Source organism: Vulpes lagopus, chromosome 23 (genome assembly GCF_018345385.1).
Source record: "Vulpes lagopus strain Blue_001 chromosome 23, ASM1834538v1, whole genome shotgun sequence".
In the NCBI taxonomy this organism is placed as follows: domain Eukaryota; kingdom Metazoa; phylum Chordata; class Mammalia; order Carnivora; family Canidae; genus Vulpes; species Vulpes lagopus.
The window spans coordinates 24,794,345-24,821,023 of NC_054846.1; the positions used below are offsets into that span (position 1 = coordinate 24,794,345).

Here is a 26,679-nt window from a genome sequence, read left to right on the forward strand (position 1 = left end):
CTTTCTTTCTTTCAGAATTGTTCTTTTTTAAAAAATACACTGCAACTCTGCTGGTACAATTAGGTACCAGACATGTATATGGGAGAACTTACAAAAAAAAAAAAACACTCTATGATAATAAGTTACAAGCAAATCTATAATTTTTCTTTGACATTATATTTTTCTTCTGAAAGTAGAAATAAAATTTTCAAAACCAATGAACAGGGAAATAACTTTATTTTCAAACAATCCTTTACATGCCAGCTTTAAATTTTAAAATACCATTAGATTTTAAAATATATCCAGAGAGTATCCATGGTATTGCCTTATATGATCAAAGATGAATTTTTCAACATTAGCTATGCGTCTAGTTGCCACAGGTGCTTTCATACATGCTTTCATTTCATTTCCCTGCATAATTACTATTGTGGTTTTTCCCCAGTAACATTCCAAATAAAGCCATTAGGAATACTTCAATCATAGTTGTGCATGGTTTGATCAAACTCCTAAATATCACCAGCAGAAATGGCTAAAGACATACATTTTTTAAACCAGAAGACTCTTCCAAGAGAATTTCACCTAATAAAACACATGAATCAACTTCTTAAATTACTAAATGTCCTAAAGATCTATAAGTAATCTGGGACATTATTTAACTACATTCTTGATATCATGAAGGGTCAAAATTTAGTCAAGCCCTTGCTTTCTTCTCAGCCATTCTAGACATCAGATGCCTGAAAATTTATCTATCTTACTTACCTTTTTTCCTTTTTCTTTTCTTTCTCCTTTCTTGTTTTTTGTTTGTTTTGTTTTGTTTTGTTTTGTTTTGTTTTAACATTTTACATTTTAACCTCTCTCCAAACCCAGGATCTTTTAATCCAGCCCCTTGTAAAATGGCGATGCTTTCACATCAACCCAAATGTTTCTCATCCCCCATGCTTTCCAAAATAAGATATTATCCCCAAGACAACCCTCTCCAGTGTCAGTTTTCATTATTTAAAAAAAAAAAAGTCTTCTCTACATTGAGGTGGAAAGTTCTTCCCTGAAACTGCCACCTATTTTGTACCCCTCCAATCTCAGCCCTGGCCCTTGGGCAATTCAGTATCTTGTTGCTTTAGCTTCCTTAATTGTAAAATGAAGACAAGAAACGTATGTCACAGTGGTGTGGAAATTAAGTAAGAACGCTTCTAAAGCACCTGGCACAATGCAGGGCCTCCCTGAGCAGTAGCCTTTCCTGGGAATAGGAAATGCTCTTCTGCATGGATGCCCTCAGAAATGTAGTGAGAGCTAATGTTTTCTCTGCTCCAGGCCAAATACGGACAGTTCCTTCAATTTTTCTTTGAACAGCATGGTATTATCTCCCTTATTCTTCTAGTCATTCTTTTCTGAATAAGTTCAATTCTTAAAGAATTCTTTGAGAAGAGTCAACTGCCAATCCAAAAAAATTATATATTTATCCCCATTTTTTCAACTGAGAGCAAGCTCTATGCCCGTTAAGTGTCATTGCAAGATAATATTTTTCCTTTCTTTCTCTGATGCTGATTAGATCTCCTCTTCTCCCCCCTCCTACCTCCAGTGTTCACATATTTGACCCTCTGGCAAGCTGGGCTACAGGGAAGGCAATAAGTATGGATACTTTCTGGTTCTAAGGTAAGGAGAGATGAAAGTGCCCCTCAGACATTAGGCTGTGTCTGAAAAGCTTCCCTCTTCATTCTGGTGGGATGTCAGCTCTTCCTCATCGAGAGTCACTCCCCTCTGTCCTCTCCATTTCTTCTGGACTTCACAATTCTGGGTGGTGGCACCATAAGACATCTTCTTATTGGGGCTCGCAAAACTCTCATGGTTGAGTTCTGTCTCCTCCGCTAATTCATCCTGGTCAATAATTCCACACTTCTCCTCAGAGAGATTCTCAGGGTCAGCCCACTCCTGTTTCTCCCCGGAAGCAAAGACTCCATAGAAGATCACACCACTGTAGTGCACCAGGGCGGCTATAAGGAACACATTCTGCCATTCCTCCCGGGTCTAAACAAGGAAATAAGAGTACCAGCTAATGGGTTTTAACCAAAAATAGGGATTAGGCTTCCACTGGGACAAAATCTCCTGCCTACACCCAAAGGCAATGCTATACTTCTAGGGAAGGCATGTGTCAGAAGCATGCCCAGGAGCCAAGCAGAATTTGAGTGTTTAAAAAATAAAGTTAAAACTACAATGAATGTGCATTTTTTTTAATTTAGAAAAATACTTTTTAAAATAAACAATATGTAAAAATATATGCAGCACCATTCACAGGTCTTTTAAATATACAAATGGGATTTCCGTTCATATGGTAGGTTACATTAAATTTGCTTTAGGAACCCACCATTTTAAATATCAGAGGTCTCCTTCTTGTTTACCATTGGATACATAACAATATTTCAACTGTGAAAATGCTCACTCTTGACTGTCAGTAGCTTATTTATAATCTAATTTTCTGTGTAAAATACAGTAAATCAAAAAAATGATGGAAATTTGGGTTTAAAGTTGGGTGAAATTAATATCTGAAATTTAGTGGTCATGATACCCATACCATCATCTCATGAACAGAGAGGGAAAATCTGGATCCTCTGCCTATAAAATCCCCAAAACCCATCTTCCTTTTCTATTAAAAAAAAGAAGAAAAATTAACTTATATATTTGTTCCAAGAAGCTGGCAGAATTTCTGGAATCATATTAGTAATAGGCAATCCAACTAAGAAAAAATTGGGTAAAAACTCCATAGAATCAAAAAATTCTTATTTGTGGAAAGCAGCATCCTAAAATCTTTTTAGTGACAGAGACTAAGAAACCATGTGGCCTTTGGTTGAACTCCGGCTAGATCTGGGATCCTCCTCTACTACTCACCCTTGTCTAAACGCACAAGGCTCCGTAATGACCGAGTGCCCTGCCTTTGTAGGTTCTCCGGTAAGGCCATTAATGTCTTGTTCATTTTCTTCACAATAAGGAAGTATAACAGAACTAATATCTCTACACTAGAACATGCTAAGTAATAGGTGGAAATGGGCTATAAAGTTTAATTACTTAGAATTATAAAACAATCTTGGGTAAATTATTTATCCTGAGTTGATCACATCAGTTTCTTCCTCGTGCCTCTAAACCGTCCGGATAATGTTCATTTCACCTCCTCCCCCATACACACTGCTTTTACTTCTCAGTTGAGGAAATGTGGAACCAAACATCAATCAGCCCTATTACTATCAATAAACAATAGTGAAGAAGAAAAGAAGAAGAAGGAGGAGGAGGAGGAGGAGGGGGAGGAGGAGGAGGAGAGAAAAAAGAAGTTCAAATGACTCAGCCAAAGTCAAAGACATACACATTTACAGGATTTACAGGCTGAGGCAGAGCCTTGAGCTCTCAAGTTTGCATAGTACTTCAGTCTCTGATACTGCAACCCATAGCCCCAAAGGAGACCATTACCTTGTGCTTCGTCATCGCACCAACAATGAGGGGACAAACCATTCCAGAAAGGGTTCCCACTCCATTTGAGATCCCCATGAGAATGCTGGCATAGCGGGGAGCAATGTCCAGGTGGTTGACGTTAAAACCTACGGTGAAGCCAAAACCTCAAAATCAGAGTCCAGAACATTTTGGGCACTACACAGCTTTTCCCAACTCTCATCAATCTATTTGGTCTCCTCTACCATATGACTAATGGGTACCTCTCCCAAGGTGGCTATGTTGAGAATGGTCAGGCTTTGTCTGCGCATAGCAGAAAAACGTGCTGTGATTGATCAGCAATGGCTCCCATGAACCCTCCATGGGGGATTCATGACACCTATGCTCCTAGGTAGAACTCCAAAATAACAGTGTTTTGGGCAATACTGAAAAAAAAATTGACAGGATCACATTTACTCAGAGTAAACAACTGCACCGATTGTTTACAGTGCGATTAGAACTAAATCTGGCCTCATAATACTCTCCCCATCCCGGTCCTCAGCTCACTTCCAAAAGGCCACCAGAGGTAAGCTTATCTTGGTGGCCACATGGCCCAATGGGAAAGATACTTTTCTGATAACAAATATTTGCACAAACATTGGCAGAACTCCCGTGACCTCCACAAGACTTCCACATCCATACTTGATTTGGAGTCTGTAAAGCTGGTCTTGGATCTCACTTCCAACACTTAAGTAATTTTTAGGCCTTTGTTCTCTCTTCTAATATGGGGGCAAGATGACTACTTAAGTCATAAAGAGGGCAGCCCCGGTGGCGCAGTGGTTTAGCGCCGCCTGCAGCCCGGGGTATGATGCTGGAGTCCAGGATCGAGTCCCATGTTGGGCTCCCTGCATGGAGCCTGCTTCTCCCTCTGCCTGTGTCTCTGCCTCTCTCTCTCTCTCTCTCTCTCTCTCTCTCTGAATAAACAAATAAATAAATCTTTAAAAAAAAGTCATAAAGTTGTGAGTCGAGCCTGGGGGAATAGGGATGCCAACCAGTGCCACTACCACCACCGGGACACTGCCCGAGGCTGCCGCTGGCTCAGCGTCTCCCTCTCTGAGTATCTTCTCCAAAATGATAACTATTTATCAAGAGAGAAAAATGAATGGAATGAAGGAAGAGCAGTGAAGGCAGGGGAAGGCACTAGGGGCTAGGCTCTGAAGGAGGAGGCCACACGCACTGGGACCCAACTCTACTAGTGTTGCTCTTGCTGGATGGACTTTCTAGAGTCAGATGGACTTGTCTCTGGCAGCTTGATTGAGATGCAAATGTGGACAAAGGATTGAAGTCTTCAGAACCTCTGCTTCTTCATCTACCAGCTGGCATAATCAGTCTTATAAAATTGTTGTAAGAATTAAGTTAAATAATGGATGTTAAGTCCATGGTACACAGAGGTGAAAACCATACGAATGGTCCTTATGGGTGGTTATCCATTGGTCTTGTTTACCACTATCTTCCCTGAATTGGCAAAGGGTCTGGTACATGGTACGCACTTGATAAATAATTGTTTAATTACGCATTCGAGCCATTGAAATTACAGCAGGGGATTGTAGGCTTTGTTTATTCATGTTTTTGTTTCCCTTAGCCTTGCTTTTTCATTCTCTATTCTGAGCAAAGAACCTGAAAATAGGATTTTAAAAAAAAATTTTTTTCCCCTAATCTGGCACATTGGTTGTTTTTCCCTACCTCTGATTCAGAGAGAATTTTGAGAAAACCTTTTCTGTAATAAATGTACCTTCTCTTTCAGATCAAAGTGTCAGACAATCAGAATATAAAACAGCTGCAAGATTAATTAATCTTACTGTTGATTTGAAAGAGATAAACACTTTATTAGAAAAGAACCCAGAGATAAGAAGCAATTAATATGATTGTTGAGTATTATATTCTGATACAAAGCCTAGGCATCTGTGTTCAGCTAAAGATAATGTGAGAAAAGATTTAGATTTCTAGCTGCACAATCCTGGTGTTTAGGAGAAAAAAATCTTTGAGAAACCAAGATACTGATAGTTTTTTGTTTTTGTTTTTGTTTTTTGTGGCGGATACAAAACAAAACAGTCAAAAGCTCACAAGCTAGGAAAGTCTGTCTTCTCTCTACAGGACATTTCTCAGAGCAAATGTCATCCATCCCTCTATCTTCCTAACCGACCTGTCTCAGCTCTTTTGTTAACAGTCGTTTCCCAAATGTTCCCAGTCTTCCCCAGCATGTCTATGGTGGCACATAGCAGATCCTGAGGAATCATCACCCCCAAGTCTATTGTTCCTCCACAGTGCAACTACTGGTCAGGCAAAACTTTTTTCCAATCCCAGCCACTCAAGTTACATAAGCAAGTTGAGTCACCTCTCTGAGCCCTGGTATCCTCACTGGTAAAATGGATATAGCAATATCCCTCTCATTGTGTTGTCAGGAGCATTAAACAAGATCATGTCAAAAAGTCGCCAGCACTGAGGAAGTGCTTTAAAAAAAAAAAAAAGTAAATAAATAAATAAAGGCAGGTGCTGTTTTTTGGTATATTGCGTTTCTCTCCTGCCCGTGGCATAATTGGTAACCAGGAATGACATGAACCTAAATATTTCATTATCTCTGGAGACAGGATATGAATCCCTTTTGCAGCACAGAGCTACAGGGGGAAGATGTTCCTCAACATCTGCTGGAAATCAGCCGAATTGCTTTAGAATTTTTGCTGCTCAGAGTGTAGACCCCGGTAGTAGCCACCGCAGCTGTGCTGGGGAGCTCATGAGAGATGCTGAATCTCAGGCCCCACTTGGAACCTGCTGAATCAGAATCTGCATCTTGCAAGATTGCAGGGTGGTTTGTATGTGCGTCAAAGTTTGAGAAGCCCGAGGTGAAAGTGGATAATAACTGAACAATCCAATTCACAAGAGTGAATACTTATTAGTTTGGTTGTGCTTCTCGCCCTGGGTGAAGGTTTTCAAATGCTTTATTTCTACTAGAATGTAAACTTTATGAGGACACCATCTGATTTTTTTCCCCCCCTGTAACATCCCTCCTAGTGCAAACAGCCCCGACTTATCCTGGGAAATGCACCCGGGTGCAGAACTACCTCCAGTTCCTGGAGATCTCCCAACAATCCCATGAGGAAACCAGGGCTTGGGATTTTAGATAACTTAGCATTTTTTTCTTTTATGCAGAGCAACGAGAAGAGAGAGGCCTCAAAATCAGGCTTATGCCTCTCCAAGCCCAAGTTCTTAGCTGCATGTTTCTTTTAAAACAGACTTTTTCCCCCTTAATTTCACTGTTGAGCAGCTCTATTTATTTCTAAAAGACCAAGGCTTTATTTTGGGGATGGTTTAAAAAACTATCAGAGGTTCCATATCTTTCTGCCCTGGGATATTCTTACCCTGATCTCTCAGGCAGCCTAGAATAGTAGAAAGAGCAGAGGCTTAGAGCCAGCCAGACCTGCACTTTCTTCTCTAGAGAAGGAAAGCTGTGGAGAAGACAAAATCTAAAGAAGCTTTCCACTTAAAACAAAAAACTTTGAATTTTAGGACACTATGTCAAATGACTCTGCCACCTGACGTTTGGGCTGATGTTAGCCGTTCTCTAGTTCAAAGTGAGGACTGAAAATGTCACAAGAGCCTCTGTGAGGTAGGGTGACCTGGTCCAGAGGCATGAACATGCCCCTTCACTTGGGACACATGCTTATGCCTCTGCCTGTGGCTCAGGGGGGTGTCTGCATTTTGTGTCTTTCTCCAAGCAGGGAAGTAGGGACAATCCCAGCTCGACTGGGCTCCCAGGCCTGGTCCTCAGCGATCTTAAAAAATCAACCCCACATTATGAAACCGTCTAGCCAGTAACCTGCTCCTTGTGAATGGTCTGGCTACTGAGGGAAAGTGAAACAATATTCCCTTCTCCTTCCTTCCTCCCAAGACTTGCTGAATCTGTAGAAAAGATGTGGAAAACCAAAGGACACATCACCTGAAATAGCAAAGCCGCTAAATCCTACAGCAAGCACCAGAAAGGAGATGGCCACCCCTTTGGTATGGGAAAAGCCAACCACCAGGAGTAAGGTTGCCTCCATGCCAAAACCTGCAAATGGAAACAGCAGGGGGGGAAAATGTTGTTTTCATGTCATTTGGCTCAGTTCATGAATTTATCAAATGAGAATCTTTTCGTATTTCTACAGACCTAAGTTTCTAGTATATAACTGCTGGCACATTGCTCACAACATTACCAGGGGGTTTCATGACCACATGACTATGCTAATACCACCTAGGGGTTCCGTGAGCCTTCCAGTGTACAGGTGCACTCTGAATACTGAATGGCTCCAGCACGTTCCAAAGATGCCCCTGGGATAGGGAATCTTTATTATTAGTTGCTCCATGGGTAGTTGCCCCTGCCATTTCTAAACACTAAAACTCTCTCATGTACTGTCAAAGATCCCCCTTTGATTCTATAAGTTATGGCCTCTCACAGAAAAATAGAATGACAACACTCTAATATACGTTGCCAGGAATGACCAGAAAGCTGCAGTGAATATCTGAAACAGAAAGCAGCACTTCACTTCTTTTAAAGCATAAGGCAAAAATCCCTCCCTTTCAGAAGTTTGCCAAGCTCTCAGGCCTCTTCATAAAACCATGAGATATTCGCACAGAAGTAGATCAGGACAAAAGTACTTTCTGTTCCTTTCATTCCAAATAAGTGAATCTGGTACAATAAAAAAAAAAGGATGAGGAAATTATGAAGATGTTCCTTCTCACAAAACACACACACAGGCACACATACAGACACACACACACAACTTCAGTCAAGAGCAGACCCAAAGATGGTCTAAGTGCCATTTCCAGGTATATGAAATGCGCTGGGAGGTGGAAGACAATGATGCCTTGTTCTGGAGACTGCTGATTCCAGACACCGCCCACCCGCTCTGTAGTTACCTCAAAGACCACATACTCATACCACACTGTTCCCCTATGTTTTACTTCTAAACAAATACCACCACCACCACATCACCCCCACCATGTTCTCTCTTCTTTAGATTAACCTACCCACCCATGTTTAGAACCTTGTGAATGGTCTGGCTACTGGAGGAAAGTGAAACTATATTCCCTTTTAGAGAATATTTAGCATCAGACTTCAGACTTTAGAGTCAGACAAGCCTGGGCTCAGATTCCATGACCAATCACTAAGTATGTGACCCTAGACATGTCGCTACACCCCTTCGATGCCTCATCCCCCAAAATGGGGCTAATACTGCAATCTTGTTGGACACTAGATTAAACAAAATTGGGAATATAAGGCATCAAATGCAGTGCCTGTTACACAAGCACAGCTCAAAAGTCGACGAAAAGTAGGGCACCTGGCTGGCTCTTGATCTTAGGGTTGCAAGTGTGAGCCCCACATTGAATATAGAGATTACTTTTTTATAAAATCTTAAAAAAAAAAAAAGTCAAACGTAGAAATCTCAGAATCATCTTGGCTACTTCTCACTCTTCCTCAGCTTTCCCACACAAATCTAGGGTATCAAATCTGACCTCTACTTTCCCCTCTGCCACTGTCTTGTCCTGGCCCCATTACCTCTCCCCTGGCCTACCTCAGTAGCTGCTTTAATGGTCTCCCCATCTCTCCCTCCTCTGACCCATTCTCCACATCACTCTCTCCCTAAGCCACAAATCTAGTCCCTTGACCCTTGGCTTAACTTTCGTCAAGGTTCCACATTATCAGTTTGGTGCAATCAGCCTTCCTCGCTGTTCCAGTCCAATCTGCACCCCCAGGCCACATAAGGCCCTCTGTTGTTGTCCCACGGATCCCTGAGCCATTTCCCACTCACAACACGGTTCCAAGCCCCTGACGTATTTCACGGGCTCTTCCTTTGCCCAGGATGCTCTTCTCCCAATACTTAGTTCTCTTTTTCTAAAGCAACCTTCCTATCCTTTAAAGTCCAGCTCAAATGCAGCCTCCTCTCAGAATCCCCCCCGCCAACCCCCCCTCCCCTGCCAGCCGCCCTTGTTCCCTGCAGTGGAGCCCATGCCTCTCCCCTCTCACTCATCTCACAGGACCTTTCAACACTGCTTCCTGAGTCTTAGTTTGTGTTTTGGTCCCCCTACAGGGTACCACGTTCAAGGCAGAGCCCAGCCAGTGTACAGCAGGCATTCAACAAATAATATTTGGTGAATTGATGCAAAGGAAAGGAAATGGGACGCAGAACCAAGACAATTAGGTTGAAACACAAGTGAAAACACTTTCCGTAGACCTTGGTACGTTGCTTACCTTCTGAGCTCATTTTCCCCACACTGTCAAAGAAACATGGCAAGCACCAGTAATTCTTTTAGATGGGCATCAAAGAGAATCAGATGATGGGGCCCTGGGGTGGCTCAGTGGCTAAGCTACCAGCTCCCGGTTTCAGTTCCAGTCACCGTCTCAGGTCATAAGATGAAGCTCGGCCTCAGGCTCCGTGCTGGGCATGCAGCCTGCTTAACACTCTCTGTCCCTCTGCCCAGCCCCCATACTCCCTAAATGGATGGATGATAGATAGAAGATAATAAATAGATGATAGATAATGGATAGATAATAGATAGATAGATGATAGATAGATAATGGGTAGATAGATAGATGATAGATAAAAAATAAGATCTTCTTTAAAAAATCTTTTAAAGAGAATCAGATGAAACGAAAACAGTAGTGCTTATCCACTGTGGGCTTTATACCACATCTACTCGTTAATCAATTTTGTTTCGACGTTTTAAGTCATATATATAAGGAAAAATTGCTAGTGTTTTATATACAAACTGTATGTACTTAAGACTCAACCTGTCTTAAATATCAAGGCATCTGGCTGAAACCTCTTTTATCTTAATACTCTAGGCAAAAGTTGTACCAAAGAATTAACTCCTCCAAAGAATTAGAACAGAGATATTGTGAAGAATAAAACTTACAAATGATACACTGGTTCATCTGTAAGGGATGGGGGGGATGATCTTTGCCAAATAGTAGATTTCCAAAGGGAGAAAAAAAAATTAAGAGCCTAAATGGTTCTTACCAACAGCGAAAAATGCTACAGATAGGACTGTATGCTTTAGGAGCTTGAGAATAAAATGTGAACCTCAGAGGTGATCAAAAAACCTTGGACGTGAACCTCTTTGGAGCTGACAAGAGAAACAGAACTAGGATTTAAAGGTCTGAGAAAAATGTTCATCTCATATTAAAACAATCTAAAGTTCACACAGGCAACCAATTCAGCCAGACGAGACTTTTTTCTCCCAGTCTCACTTTACACATACTACAGAAGGAAGTACAAGGATTTGACATCTGGTTTTGAGGATCTTGGAGATGTGCCCTGATCGAGAATGAACTAGAACAGAGCTTCATGTCTTAGGTGATCTGTTTTCTTTAAACGATTCTAGCAGCAAACATCCCTATGGAAAGAAAAGAAAGGTGACAGACTCCAGGAAATGTGTGATCCTTCTCCGACAAAAAATGTCCTCTATATTTCTTCTCAGAGAACATGAAACCAACTAAATTCTCCAGAAGATCATGCAAGTGTTTGTTTTGTCCAAATCAATCTGGCTTACTCGGTGATGGCACAAAACTCTCTCTTCACGTATTCATCTCTAGTCTAGCATCTTTGTATATAAGCAGAATAGAACAACCATTTTTTAAAACATACAATGTGGAACTCACTGGTCCTGCTATTACAAAATATAAAATGACATAAAAAGACATGTGAAGAGGTTTGTGGTTTGGTTTTTGTTGATGATGCTATTTTGTGTGTTTTTTAAAGATGAGGCAGATGCTAGGGAGATTCTGTATTTGCATTCTAGTGTCTAAAACAAAAAAAAATTTATTCTCAAAAGTTACTTCATTGGTATTTCAAAATTGTTGAGAATTCTCACCACCACCACCACCCAACACCAACACTATCGATTATGGAGGAATGATGGCTGAAGTGATCGGGGCAAAATTAAACAGAGCAAGATAGTCCTACAAAATAGATTCGGAGTCCTCAAGGCATGTGGCTTGAGATGCAGTTGTGCAAGTGGGGTTGAAATCCAGAATTTTCTTTCAACTTCGAGGTTAAGAGGTTGCATAATTTTGACCATGGGTACATTTGAATAGCATATAGTTATTGAATGCTTCCTTAGAAAACTTCTGTTTTGTCAGTGTCTTAAACACAGAAGAGGAAAAAGGCATTGACATATGTTGAGAACCTTCTATAGGTTGAATCCATGCTAGGTGTATTTGTACATCATCCCATTTAACATTCATAACCATCATTGGAAGTAAATACTATTATTCAGATTTTAAAGAAGAAAGTTAGGTTTGGAGAATTTAGAAATCCCTCCCACTCTCTCTACTTCCGTTGGTACCACTTTAGTTCAACTCACCATATTCTCTTGACAGAATAAATGAAATAGCTTCCTAGCTGGTCTCCCTTCTTTTACTCTTATGTTCTATCTTCTACTCTTCAGATTTAAAAACATAAATCAAATCATGTCACTTTCTCTGCTTTAAACCCTCTATTTGCTTCCCTGGGCATTCCAAATAAAATCCAAGCTCTGTGCACATCTATGAAGCCTCCCAAGATCTGGCCCTAGTCGAGCATCCTGGTCCCATCTCCTGTCGCTCTCTACCTCACTCCTTAAGCTCCACCCATTCTGACTTTCCTTCCTTCTGCTCTAACATGCCACATTCATGCCTGCCTTGAGGCCATTGCTCATGCTACTCTCTCTGCCTAAAACACTTTCCTGCAAGAACTATAATAAAGCAGGACGTGATGAGTTATCAACCAAGTATATGTACAGGAAGGAGCAGTCACTGGAGGTTGAGGTGGACTTCACAGGAGGGAAGATGAACCCATGTGGAAGGACATGTGGCAAGGACTAGGGTGAGAAGTGAAGGTGAGCTGAACTCACAGTAAAGAGCAAGGGAGTGAGCAAAGTCAGAGATGGAAAGAAATACTCAGGGCCTGGTATGGAGGGGACTATTCAGCTGGGCCAGAATGTGATCATCGGAGGAGAGGAATTTGGCTCCTGTATTAGTTTCTGATTGTTGTTGTAACAAATTTTCAAAAATTTGGTGGCTTGAAATAATAATACAGACTTAACAATCATAAGTCCAAAATGGACTGGACATCAGAAGTCCAAAATGGATCCTAGAGAGCTAAAATCAGGATGTTAGCAGTGCTGTGCTCCTTCTGGACACTCTAGGGAAACCCCATTCTTTTCCAACCTCTAGAGCCTGTCTACATTCCTGGCTTGTGGCTGTATTACACTGACGTTTGCCTCTATCATCCTAGCTCCTCTGACTGAGCTTCTGGCCTCCTCTTACAAGGAACGTCGTGATTACACTGGATCCATCCAGATAATCCAAGATAATCTCCCCATCTCAAGATCCTTGATTTAATCACATCTGCAAAGTTCCTTTTGTCATGTAGGTAAACATAACCACAAATTCTGGGAATCAGAACATGAACATTTGGTGGGGGCGGGGAGCATTATTCTGTCTACCTTGGCTACCACAAATGCAGTGCCACAGAGCTTCACCTCTCCCCCACCAGGGAGCTTCACCCCTCACCCACCTCTCACCCACTGCCAACCTCCAGTCTCCTATAAAAAAGTTCACGTTAATGGCATAGCCAACCATTTCTGCCTGGGGCCAGCAGTCAAACTGAGGGGAGATCTGATGCCCACAGACTATTCCCAAACTCCTTGGTCAGATTTTATACACAGAAAGCATCCAATAAATGCTAAATTTAAAACACAAACACAAAAAGGGATAAGGAAAAAGTGGAAGATTTTTTAAAAGGTGAACAATCATAAACATTGCGGGGGTTCAGAATTACTTTTCCTTACCTCTTTTGGAAAATCACATGGCTTTTACTTTGTCTTTGCAAAATCAAAACATAAAGCAGGAACTCAGTGAAAGTAGAAAAGAGAATGAGGTGTGTTTGTGTGTGTGCCTACCCATACACCAGCATATGCTGAGAGGAAAGAAGACCATTCAGAGGAAATGTCTTTCTTGGGTTTCTTACCAAAACCTGTATGTGTAGAAAGGGAAGGTGATAAGGGAAAATATCTACATAAGCAAAGGATTATGTGACTGGGAGAATGTATGGGAAGGATACACAATAAACATATGTCACAGGAAATTGGCTTTGGCCTAGAGCAGATGAAAGAAGCATTTCTGGGAGATGTGTACAGATTTGCCAGCTAAGTTGTCCTATCTCAGGCTGCACAAGTTTTGACTGAATGGCCAGTTGGTGGGGGTGTGATGGACACTCAAGTATCTGCCAGAGGATGGACTTTGAAAGAGAGAAATAGAGAGAGATCGAGAAATAGAGAGAGAGAGAGAGAGCAAGCTGGGGAGGGACAGAGGATGAGGGAAAGGGAGAGAAGCAGACTGCCCGCTGATCATGGAGCCAACACTGGGCTCAACCTCACAACCCTGAGAGCATGACCTGAGCCAAAATCAAGAGTCGGACGCTCAATTGAGTTTCACCTCATTCTCTAAAGGCTGCCTAAGCCACCAATGAAATCCATAGTACCTCCACAGTTCATGATTTTTCTGACAGCCGTTGTGGTCAAAATGTTTCTGCTTCTTAAATAATCAGCCAACTGTCCTCCAATAGGCACAATGATAGTCATAACCATGTGTGGGACTGCTGACAGGAGGCCCACCTGGAATGAATAAAGAACAATGAGCTATTTCTAGCTGCTTTGGAGAGATTCACTTCCCTAATTCCCTGCTCCCCCCCACAACCAAGTTTAATTATCTAATTACCTGGCACTCAGATAGTCCTGAATTTTATAATAAACAATGAATGAGTGAATAATTTTAAGTACCAGATTGGAAGCTCCTTGAGGGTAGACCCAACTGGTATTCATCTCCCATTCATCCCCAGCACCTGCCATAACACCTGGCACAGGATAGTCAAATACTGGGCACAGAGTGAGCCTTGACTGATGGCAAGCACTGTGACTTGCCTCTGCTAGCTCTCCACGGTCACTTCAGACAGTACCGGGAGCTATGCACACATCGACCTCTACGGCCGCTGTTCTTTCCCTTGTAGAAAGGAGGTCATGTCTTTCATGATGATGGTTTATGCTTCACCAGCTACATCTTTCCTTCCTGAAATATTGGCAATGGCTGAGGATATTGAAAGAGGTTCTTTCTAAACCATACAAGGCAATGGTTTTTAATGCTACAACTACCATTACAGAAAAATGGGTGGTCTGCAAAATGAGCTTTAAGGCCCTTACTGCTACTCACCGAGTAATTTATAGGGGGGGGAACCCCACAAAAACATCTTACCTGGAAATCTTTGTATCCTTACCTCATATGCAGTGGTTGAGTTTAGCTTCAAAACCACTTTGAGCTCGGATAGAACATATATCTTTAAAAGCAGCTTAATACAGCCCTGATCCTTATGAAGAAGATATTAAATAGCTATGTATACTGTGCCTAGGATGTAAAACCTGTCTGACTTCTAGGGTATTTGATGTCACAGGAGCATTATGAATTTTGATCAGCAATTTAATTATTTTATCACACAAAGATTTTCTCAGTAGAAGCAAGAGATTTAAAGTTCAAGAATATTTGAAGCGTCTCTGTGTTTACCTTACTTATTGCAAATCCAAAGACCTCTTCAAAATAAGCAGGCTGACTTATTAACAGCAAATAAAAAGTCCAGCTTCTGCAAAAATTTGCCACAATGATTGCATAAACCGGCAATGACGTGAAAAATCTTTTCCACGGTGTGTTAAATTTCTAGAGAGTAAAAATACCATGAGAAATTTAGTAACTATATTGACATGTAATTTTTCTTAAGAGGACAACACAATCACTAAGAGAAAGAGAAAGAGATAAGTCTTGGTCTTTCCATCTGTACTTACACTGAGGCTAACCACATTGGCTCCTTCTCCTATACTTGTCTCTATGTATGTCCTCTCCTCACTGGATATTGTTGGGTGAGCAGCTGGGCACTCATAGGCCTGCAATAGCCAGAATGTGTACCAAATAATCCCAAAAATGCCTGCAGTACAAAACAAGAGGCTTACAGTTATGGTTTCCTTGTCTTCTGTCTCTAAATATTCCAATTCTCAAAATATTCCCACATGGCACAATGTTCATTTAGGAGAAACTATTTTGTTGCTTTGCCTGTTGTTGTTGTTAACTGGTATTTAAAGAAAGACAATATTGTTCTCACTAAGGAACTCTACTTTAATATAAGCATTAAAAGAATCTTAAGCAGACAAGTATTCCATTTATATGATACATTTGTTTTAATAACCTCTATTTTCATAGAGTAAATTCTTAGCCAACCCCATTATATAGTGAAATACCAACTCTATGAGTCATCCATGGGAACTCATGAAGTCAACTTACTCACCATAAATATAAAAGACAGAGGCCCATCCAATGTACTGTACCAACACCCCAGCCAGAGGCATGGCAATCACTGCCCCTGCATAGGAGCCTAGAACAAGAAAACATGGAGGAAACTGAACAACTGCCACACAGGCCCCTTCAACCTATCTAGAGTTCCTGTTGTGGAAATGAAGATGGATCAAACTGAGCAAGAGCCAGAATGCCTCCGTGCAGAGGGACACACTCCCAGTGTACCTTAAAATAGCGCTTCCAGGAGAGAAAGGTCACTGGGTACCCTTTGACTTTATCCAGGTACCATGGAAGGATTGGGCAAAGATGACTCAGGCACAGCAATTTTGAATTACATGAAAGAATAGAAAAAACAGATCAGAAAAAAAAATCTAACAGAGATTTGAAAAATTCAACCAGGTACAATACTATGGGCTGAAGATAGGAAGCAAAGGAGCACATGGATCTGCCTTTCAGAGCTCACGGTTCAGAAGAATGATCACCTCAGTCTTTAAATGAGGGACTTCAAACTATTAAGAAATCATACTTTTTCGAGTCTTGGTTTCTTTTAAAAAATCAGGAAACAGTTCTATTCGAGGATGGCAGAATGAACAGGAAGGCTGCTCTCCATCTACCCCCGGAATGGGCCCAATTTGAAGTTTATTTCTTTGTAAACACCTAACCTTGTAAACACTTTACCTACAGGTGGATATTTATCTAGTCTAGACGAGATCACGAATGCTAGAGGCAGTGGCCTGGTTTCCACTGTCCCCTACAGCTCCATGATAATCTGCTGTGGAAACACGAGTCCTAAAAACTTCCCATCAATATTCATTGGATTCCCCCCCAAAAAAATTATTACCTGAAATTTGCTTTGGGCTGTGAATGAAAAAAAATCTTGCTCAGAAAAAGTGAGCAGCAGCAACAGGAAATTCTGTACCTTAAATCTCAGTGCTAAGGAAGACCATCAAGAAATGGGAGTAAGGGGATCTTCTAGAGAAAGAGATTAATCCTATCTTTCCAAGCTGGGCCTGACTGGCCAGGAAAGGCACAACCTGGGAATCCTAAATTTGAACATCATGACCCCTGAGGGAGTCTCTCAGTCACTTAGAGTCATTATCCTCAGATAGAAGATGAGAATGAAATCTCTATCTCCCAGAGATATTTTTGAGACTCAAATAAACTTTGTCCACAAAGATGTTCTGTAAGCTGTAATTAGTTCCACACAAACCCCAACTATCATGAGACTATAATGTACAGCATGACAATGCATTTTTTTCAGCCTCAGACTTCCTCAAACCAGTAAGACAAGCATTCCAAGGCATTTTGTTTAGAAAGAGCTTCAGGCTTGACTCTGCTGTGGGTGGAAAGAAGGTGGTCTTCCCTGGGCCAAATTTCTAGGACGTGAGGGGTAGGAGAATGCCAGGGACAGGGAGGATCAGGAGATAAATCCACCACCTAGGATGCATTGGGGGCTTTCGGTGTGGCCACTACTGTGTTGAGGATTCTAGACATTATGATTTTATTTAACCCTTATTTCAACTCCTTGGCATTGGTACCAATGTCACTTCCCTATCTATCACTTCCCTTTAAAAACAGTTGGTCATGTTACTTTGAGTCATCTCCATTGTTGTATACTTTTAAGTCACTCTTGAATCCATTGAAATGCTTTATGGAGACCTTAGGTTTCTGGCACCTTGTCTATGATGTTTCTTTTGTAATTGGAATAACTAACAGCTTGGTCATCCTGCCTCAAGCTTTCACCGCTAAATAAAGTCTATTGAACTGAAAAAAAAAAAAAAAAACAAGGCTGGGGGAGGGGAGGTAAGTTGCCAGAGGGCATACGGTGTGAATGGCAGGAACCAGGTCTGTAGGAATCCAAAGCCTTTTTCCATAACTACTGCATAATGTGATCCTGCCTCCTCTACCCAAAAAACGCCCCTTAATTCTTCATAGTAAGAATTCTCTCATTGAGGAAATTTTATACTTGAAACTGAACTTCCCTGTCTAGTAGACAAACTCTTCATCCTCCTTCTAGACATGGCTGACTGTAATCTCCTGTCACACCCACAGCCCCTGAGCATACCTCAGTGGGGTGTGCCACCCACAGGGCCCTGGGGGAGCTGATTGCACCTTGATCCCTCTGTAGGCAGACAGTAGAGGACAGAGGAGCCCTCCAGTGTTTGTTGAGTGGCATGAGGAGGAAGAGTAGCCATCAGGAGTAGGAGAGTCCCTAAATCTGTCCTTACTAGCTGGGAAAACTTACTGCACTAGATATTTCCTAACATTCCTGCCAACTCCACTACTTTTTTGGTAAGAACTGATTAACCCCAAATTTGGGTTTCCTTCTAATGACATTTTTCCTTGGCTGTTCTTTCAAACCAAGGCCACACCTTAGCTGGGAAGAGTAATAAAGCCCATGACTTTGATCAGGTAACTTTCCTTGAGAGTCAACCATTTCTTAAATCAGCCCTTTAAGGGTTATAAAGACGCCAAGAATGGGGAGTGGCAGCTAGTCATTCCTGCTTTGCTGGCAAATCAAAATGAAAAGCCTTGTAAATAAGCCATCCAAAGAAAATAAGATCAAGGATCTGACAATCCACAAGGTCAGAATCTTATTTTCTTCTAGAATTGGCTCAAGGTCAGTAGTCGAAGTGGAGATGATCTTGAACTACAAACAAGAGAACAGAAATGGTTTCTAAGGACAAGAAAGGCTAAAGATGCAGAGATATCTCAGCTGTACACACAGTTCCAAGCAAGGCATAAAATGGGCATATTGGTGAATACTTCACACCAAAGTCCCAGGGATTCCTTATGATAGAATAAAATAATAAATTAATAATAATATAGAATATTATTATATAATATTTTATACATTATTCTAGATATTTTATATTATTCTATATTATTATAATAATATTATTTATTATTATTATTAAGGAGGTAAAAAGGAGAAATAAATTAAAATATTCACAAAAATTAAGAGGAAGCTTTATTTCTCCTTTTCACTAAGAAATACAGTTTGGGGGCAGCCCCAGTGGCACAGCGGTTTAGCGCGGCCTGCAGCCTGGGGTTTGATCCTGGAGACCCGGGATCGAGTCCCACATCGGGCTCCTTGCATGGAGCCTGCTTCTCGCTCTGACTGTGTCTCTACCTCTCTGCCTGCCTCTCTCTCTCTCTGCCTCTGAATAAAAAAAAAAAAGAAGAAATATAGGTTGGTGTTTCCTAGGAAAGGCACACTAGCTCGAAAAACCAGGCAGTGCTAAATTGTGATCCTAATTTTCCCCAGTCCCCGTTGTGACTTTCATGACTTAAGGCACTTTTGTCTGCCTGGGCCCCTTCCTCCATTAAAAAAAAAAATGGAAAATATATTGCGTTAATGGGGTCAGCCTGCACTGTCCTTGTTAAATTATTGATTGGCATCTAGGTAGACGCTTGGAACACTGATTATTCCAGAGATACAGAGAAGGCCACTCCCATGACTTAGAGTAAGACAACCTCAGCAAGGTGAAGGTGGGTCACCCAGGAATTACTTAAGACCACTGACATACTTTCAGGTGAGGTGGATGGCTTCTTTTTCATCTGGACTATAATGACAAAAATTAATTAACAGATCTGTCCTATAACATGTACATTGTATGTGTAGTGAGGAAAGTTCTGAATTAAGACTCAGGTGGTCTAGCTCCGATTTCATGCCCAATGTGACCTTGAACCTCATTTTCCGTTCAATGAAATTAACTTTACACTTTAGTTTCAGTTTCTCTATCTGTAAAAACAAGAGCAAGATACTTGATGATTCTCTCCTTTCTGCTTTTGACTTCAACAAATACCATTTGTTGGCTCATTCAACAACCACTTCCTACCCCTTGTTTTCCATCTTTCTCTACTAATGGTGCTGGAAAAGCTTGCACTTGGTTTCCTCACTGCCTCTGCAGTTGATGAAACATATAACACAATTAGGGCCAAGGAAATATGTGAAGGCCTGCTAAGGGGTTTTGGGAAAGCTTTTGCTTTGCTGATAATAGGAAGAGATGTAGTTAGGACAACCATCCCCACTTCTTCCTGCCTTCAATGTGGACTTGATGCCTGGAGCTCTAACAGCCACCTTGTGAACCTGAGGAACAAGTATGAGAGTAAAAAGTTATCACTCCTAGGACAATGGAGTAGAAAGTCATAACATGCTAGATTACGAGCAGTAAAACCAATACCAGCAGTCACTCACCTTTGGACTTCTGTTATATGAACAAAAGAAATTCTACATAGTAGGGTCTTCACGTGAAGCCGAAGCTTCCCTAAGTAAAACTTATGATTCTAATACACTTACCACAAAAAGAGGTTGTGGCCAGTCGGCTTCTCTCCAAAGGTGGTGCCCACTTACTCCACATCCCATGGCAGGCTGGGTAGGTCACACCCTGGTGAAAGAGTTGAAAATAGACTTTTTGACTTGACTACAGTTTCTGTGGTGTTTAATATGTGGATCTTGCTTCTTTAAGAGAGGCTACAGTGTAAAAACCCAATTCATAAATAGCTTGTGTCAGCTATTTTAACTCATGGCACAGATGCTGCAATTTGAATATCAGTTCAAACATAAGAATGGTGAGGAAAGGGCCTTTATAGTCCATATTATTATAGAATATTGGTGCAGAAAGGGATTTCTGCAATCAGCTGGTCCATCCCCTCATTCCAAGATACAGAATCTGAGGCTAAGAGCCATTGAGTGAGTACATTCTACTCTTCATGGCTGTGCATATCATGTTCTTTCCACCCATCAGAATTTCCCAAAGTGTGGTATATGTCCCTCTAGTGGAACTAGAGTTGGATTTGAGTTGCTACAACAAACTACTTTTTTTTTTAAATCAGAATTGGCGCAAATATACTCTAATAGGGTTTAAGAAAAAAGGTACCTGGCATGTGAAACCCATGATTTCAAAAATATTGTTGCTTACGATGAGGTTCTTTTTCGGTGTGTGGTTTTGTTTTTTGTTTTTTGTTTTTTTTAATGAATTGATCTAGGGAAACACTGTGGGCAAACAAAGCACAAATTGTACATGGATATGACAAAAGCAACGAAGGTTAGAGGTGAATGAGCTTGAGAAACATTGCTCTACATCAGGGCTTAGGAAACTATGGCCTGATTTAGCCCACCATCTGTTTTTGTACTGCTCTTGAGGAAGGACTGGTTTTTGCATTTTTCCTAGATTCACATTTTTAAAATTTTTTATTGTTTTTTTTTAATTCCAGTGTAGTTAAAATACAGTGTTATAATAGTTTCCAGTGTATGACATAGGGATTCAACAACTCTTTGAGTGAAATCTTTGTGTAATATTACACTCTAGGAATTTTACAGATTTATTAACAAATCCATTTAAATTGTTTTTGTGGAAAGCGCCCCTGCTACGTGAACTATAGGACCGGGGCTTCTGCTTCATTATTTATTAAATGACAAGGGTTGGGTTAGATTATCTCTGAGATCGCTGCTGGCTCATGTGAAATTCTACATTCTAGGAAATGACTCTTCATTGTGTATAAATTTGTAATCATCCAAGGCATTTTAATTAAAGTATACATGATTGTCATGAAAACTAGGAAGGGGAAATAGCGGGACAAGCAGGAAGACCAGAAAATTAAGTAGCGCAGGTTTTCTTTAGAAGCTGAATCATCTAGAGGACCATACTGCAGGTAGTGGCATCAAAACCCGTTAAAGAAGGAATCTCCTACCTCCACTAGACCTTGCAAAATTCTGACACACATAACACAGCCGTAGTGCACTCTGGCCGCAGAAGGAATGAACATGTTCAAGGTTGATGTTAAGAAGATGGCGGCTCCAAAGACCCTGAGGGACCAAAACACTGTGTGAGTTGGGCAAGCCTCCCTTTGTGGGTGGGCACTTCGGTTTAACATCGGAAATGAACCTCACGACCCATGGAATATCACCATGGAAACTAATAAACAGAGAAACAGATGTCATGTCAGGCTCAGGTGTGACCCCAGCTAAACTGTTGGGTAGCTTTAAGTCCTGAGCTCATCCCTAGACCCATTATGGACAGATTTTTGGCAGTACAGGGACGTCCTCCCTGAATGAAGGCTGGAGGTTGACCAAGGTGAAGTGAGCTTGCTGGAGATGCACCATTCTGCTTGGTTCTACCCAACTGACTCATTCTGACTCTTATGTTTGGATTATATCTCCTCCTTCATGACTCTGCTGTCATTTGACCAGAAGGCCATACTCTTTGAAAGAAGTCTGTGTCCTAGGACCAGCCAAGCACAGGGTGTGTATCTGTCAGAACCCCCAGGTCCCTACCCAGTGCCACCTGTCTTCTCCTCTCTGCCCCGACCACCCATCTGGGAAAAGAGGACAAGCAGTGTTTTCTTTCTTTCTCATACACTAATGATGCATCAGCCCTTTTAACATGTTGGGAAATATTATGTGTGATTTATTTTTATGGCAGAAATGTGGGCAGTAACCCTGGAGACAATATGAGCCAGTATTTTATCACTTTTTGAAAAGAATAGTCAGTAAGTGACCATAAATGGAAGACACAAATTAGCCAAGAATGTAAGTAAATAAAGTCAGGCTTGTGCACCTACTAAAGAATTTCAAGGGCATGAAAGACATCTGATGGTATGGACTTTCAAACTTTTTTTTTACCTTAACCCATAAAACAGCATATATTTTATATTGCACACAACGTATTCAAAACCAATACTCAAAAACCAAATACCAAAACCAATACTCAACCAATATTCAAAAACCAATACTTAAGTGTGCAATGAATTAAAATATGTTCTATCCAATTTTATTCTATTTGATTATCTCTCCTCTTCTATTTTTCTCTTTTTTATACATTCTTATACACTTTTATACATTTTTTACATTCATTTTTCTCTTTTTTTATACGTATACAATGGAATATTACTCAGCCATTAGAAACGACAAATACCCACCATTTGCTTCGACGTGGATGGAACTGGAGGGTATTATACTGAGTGAAGTAAGTCAATCGGAGAAGGACAAACATTTTATGGTCTCATTCATTTGGGGAATATAAAAAATAGTGAAAGGGAATAAAGGGGAAGGGAGAAAAAATGAGTGGGAAATATCAGAAAGGGAGACAGAACATGAGAGACTCCTAACTCTGGAAAAGGAATTGGGGGTGGTGGAAGGGGAGGTGGGTGGGGGGTGGGGGTGACTGGGTGATGGGCACTGAGGGGGGCACTTGATGGGATGAGCACTGGGTGTTATTCTATATGTTGGCAAATTGAACACAAATAAAAAATAAATTTATTTAAAAAAAAGAAAATGCTCATTGGTAAGTCACTATGTTGATTTCATTACCATCTAATGAGTTGCGTTTTAGAATTTCAGAAATGCTGCTTTATCAGAAGGTACAGTTCGTGAAACCCACACATACAATCACAAAGGACACACACTTGGAAGAAAACTAGAAGTATTTCATATACTCCTTTTCTGCTATATAATACATCCTACGTATCCTCCAAGTGGCCATCTTCTTCTGTTTGAATACCTCTGTGATAGAGAACTCAACTGCTCCTTGGGATGGCTCATTCTGTGTTGGATACTTTTTTTTTTTTTAATCTTGGATACTTTTAATTGCTCAAACACCTACTAAAGAATTTCAAGGGCATTAAAGACATCTTGCAAGCTAGAGGCAAGCCCCCAAAATCTGTGTGATACTGGACTATCTAAACGTAGTACATGGATCACAGAATGTCACTTATCAAAGGAAACTCAAACACAGTCTAAACCATGCTTTATTTCACAGATGAGGAAACAGACCCAGAGAAGGAAAAAAAAGTGACTCAGTAGAGGTCACCTTGTGGGTTATTTAGGGTCCAGGAACTATTTCTTCTGACTCAGATTCAATTGCTCTTTTTACTACATAATCATGAATTGCAAGATAAATTAGACAAAAAAGTAAATAAAAAGAGACTTGTAAGAACAGAATCATATTAATATCTGTGAATCACACCTATTGGAATGGTTCCTGTCTCTCATTCTGCATCTCCAAATTGAGAGAGAACTATGCAGATTTTTTAAAAACACAAAATCATGTCATGATCTGCACCACATTCATGTGATATCAGTTTACCTTACCTGTTAGCAGCAAACTTATTTGAAATGAAACCACCTGGAATTTGTGTCACAATATAACCCCAGAAAAAAGATCCATGGATGAGGCCCACTGTCTCTGGATCCCAGTTAAATTGTGCTGTCTGAAATGAAAAATCAGATACAGTTGCATTTGTAAGAAAACACTTGACCATCATTTTTCACTGATGATCCTACATAATAACCCCACAAGGGCCTTCTTTCCTTCCTTTATTCAACAAATATTTGTGGAGGGCTTCACAACAAACAACAAGCACAACAAACTCCCTCCTGCCATTGAGTTTGTCTTCTAGTGAGAGCAAAGAGAGATTGTGTACAAACTTAAATGCAAACACATATATATAATGAGACAACTCTTAAAATATTGAAAATGTGATTATCAGGACACCTGGGTGGCTCAGCAGTTGAGCATCACCTTTGGCTCAGAGCGTGATCCTGGATCCTGGGATCGAGTCCCGCATCAGGCTCCCTGCAGGGATCCTGCTTCTCCCTCTACCTGTGTCTCTGCTTCTCTCTCTCTGTCTCTCGTGAATAAATAAATAAAATCTTTAAAAAGAAAAAAAAGGAAAAAGAAAATGTGATTCTCCAGGGCCAGACCCCCTTTCTTCATTTTCTTCCCAAATAAAGTCACTTTTTTCAGATTCATTGCAAATGTACCTCCTTCTGGGGAAGCTCCCCAGCTCCCTTTTGAAGTGGTCACTTTGTCCTCACTTGTCCCAGAGACCTCTGTCCTTACAGCCATGGCCCAGTGCTCTTCTCAACTTCTCAAACTAGCCATTCACACATCCATTTCCCACACTAGGGCAAGCAACTCTAAAGTCCTTTTGACTTTATAGCTTTAGTACTTAAAATAAGTTACTGGAACATAGAAGGTGCAAGGAAATATTTGCCAAATGAATGAATCCATGAACAGCTTTGTAAAGCATTGGGGTGCTTGGCTGGCTCGGTCCCTAGACCATGCAACTCTTGATCTCAGGTTTAACAACTCAAGCCCCACATTGGGTTATAGAGAGTAGTTAAAAATAAAATCTTTTTTTTAAAAAAAGGCAATGATATCAAAATGCAAGGTGTTCCAATTACAGAGGAGGGGTTCTTATTTATCAAGATGGTATGCCTTATAAACTTTTGTCAGTTTATTTTCCCATCACAAGTTGTTACATATTTATTGGCTCATTTATTCAACATTCACCGAGTGCCTCCTGCATGCCAGGTCAGGGGCTAGATGGTATAAATACTAATGCAAACAAGAACTGCCTCTTTGTTCTGGGCGATCACAGTCCCATGTAACATTGACCTGTCCTGTTTGCCATATTTCCCATTTTACTAATTAGAAAATTGAAGTTTCAGAGTAAAAATGAAACTGGGCTGCCTGGCTGGCTCTGTTGGTAGAGCATGCAGCTCTTGATCTCAAGGGCATGAGTTCAAGCCCCATATTGTGTGGAGATTATTCAAAAAAAAGGGTGGGGGGAGTAAACTGAAGCTAATAGTCATTCATTCAAATCAGCTCACCAAATTTTTATTTTGTGTTACTATATGCCACACATTGTTCTAGGCCCTGAGGATGCAACCGTGAACAGGAGGACAACAGTATTTGCTGTCTTTGCAAAGATGCCAGTAGGGACAGCAGATAGTAAACAAGTATAGACCCTGTTAGATGGTGACTGGGGACAAGGAGAAAAAACTAAAGCAGAGAAGGGGACCGGAAGTGCTGGATAAGAGGGAGAGAAGGCTTCATTGAGGAAGTGATTTTTGAGTCAAGCCCTAAAGGAAAGACGGGAGCAAATCATGCTGTTGATCATCTGAGAGAACTTTCAAGGCAGAGAAATAGCAACTGTAAAGCCCTGAGGTTGGAGGAACAGCAAGATGTCAGGAGAGCTGGGGGATAATAAGTGAAGGACATGAGAAAAGAAGTTAAAGTGGGAGCAGTCCAAATGATGACAGGCCCTTTAAGTCACCAAGAGGACCTTGGCTTTTCCTCAAAGAAAGATGGAAACCATTGGGAGCTTGGAGCAGAAGGGGGACATAATTTTTTGAGGCACTGTCCATATATTTCCTCTTTTAATTCTTAGAACACCCAGAGGTGATTATTGGCTCTTCTTCTTTAGAGGAGGAAATTGAGGCTTAGAGACATTAACTTACTCACCCAAGGTCATACAACTAGTTACAAGCCAGGATCAAGATCTCTTATCCACCTGACCCAAAAAAACTACACTCTTTGCTCTGCTTGTAGAGACCTGACTTTCTTACTCAGAAATAGAGACTAGACTTCTTTGTCTTGAGTCACAAAATGACCCAGGGAACTAAAGATCCACATCACCCAGAGGCTAATTACCAATCATGATGTCCCCTGTTCATACTTTTCCTTCTGAGGAGATGGTGCTTTCAGGTAATCTCTGAAGGATATTATACATGACTAAAAGCACTTGGGCCTGCCCAGAACTGACTTCCATCACCATTGGAATGGAGCTCTAATGGAGCTCCATTAGAATCATAATGGCCCCGGGTTTGCACCATTATGATAAGCCAACCACAGTGTCAGGTATTGTGTAAAGCATGGCCCCCATAAGATTTACACGCAAAAATCTCTGGAACCTAAGAATGCTACCCTCTTTGGGAAAAAGGCTTTGTTGATGTGATAGATATCAAGGATCTTGAGATAAATTTTCCGGGATTATCTAGTTGGGCTCTAAATCCAAAGACACATGTTCTTGCAAGAGAAAGGCAGAGAAAGGTTTGAGACAGAAGAGGAAGAGTGCAGGTGAAGACA

The 26,679-nt window shown here is 40.9% G+C and overlaps 1 protein-coding gene across 1 annotated transcript in view; it reads right to left on the reverse strand.

Annotated features, from left to right (window-relative positions):
• Positions 1-207: 207 nt before the first annotated feature.
• The window catches only part of SLC17A8 (solute carrier family 17 member 8), a 44,616-nt gene continuing 18,144 nt past the window's right edge, over positions 208-26,679 (reverse strand). The window contains exons 3-12 of the mRNA XM_041737849.1: positions 23,898-24,016; positions 21,500-21,614; positions 20,106-20,193; positions 15,795-15,881; positions 15,298-15,437; positions 15,023-15,172; positions 13,950-14,082; positions 7,385-7,495; positions 3,433-3,560; positions 208-2,001 (exon numbers count right to left, since the gene is read on the reverse strand). Of these exons, the coding sequence (XP_041593783.1) occupies positions 1,660-2,001; positions 3,433-3,560; positions 7,385-7,495; positions 13,950-14,082; positions 15,023-15,172; positions 15,298-15,437; positions 15,795-15,881; positions 20,106-20,193; positions 21,500-21,614; positions 23,898-24,016 (1,413 nt within the window). The 3' untranslated portion in view covers positions 208-1,659. The remainder of the gene's footprint in view (positions 2,002-3,432; positions 3,561-7,384; positions 7,496-13,949; positions 14,083-15,022; positions 15,173-15,297; positions 15,438-15,794; positions 15,882-20,105; positions 20,194-21,499; positions 21,615-23,897; positions 24,017-26,679) is intronic.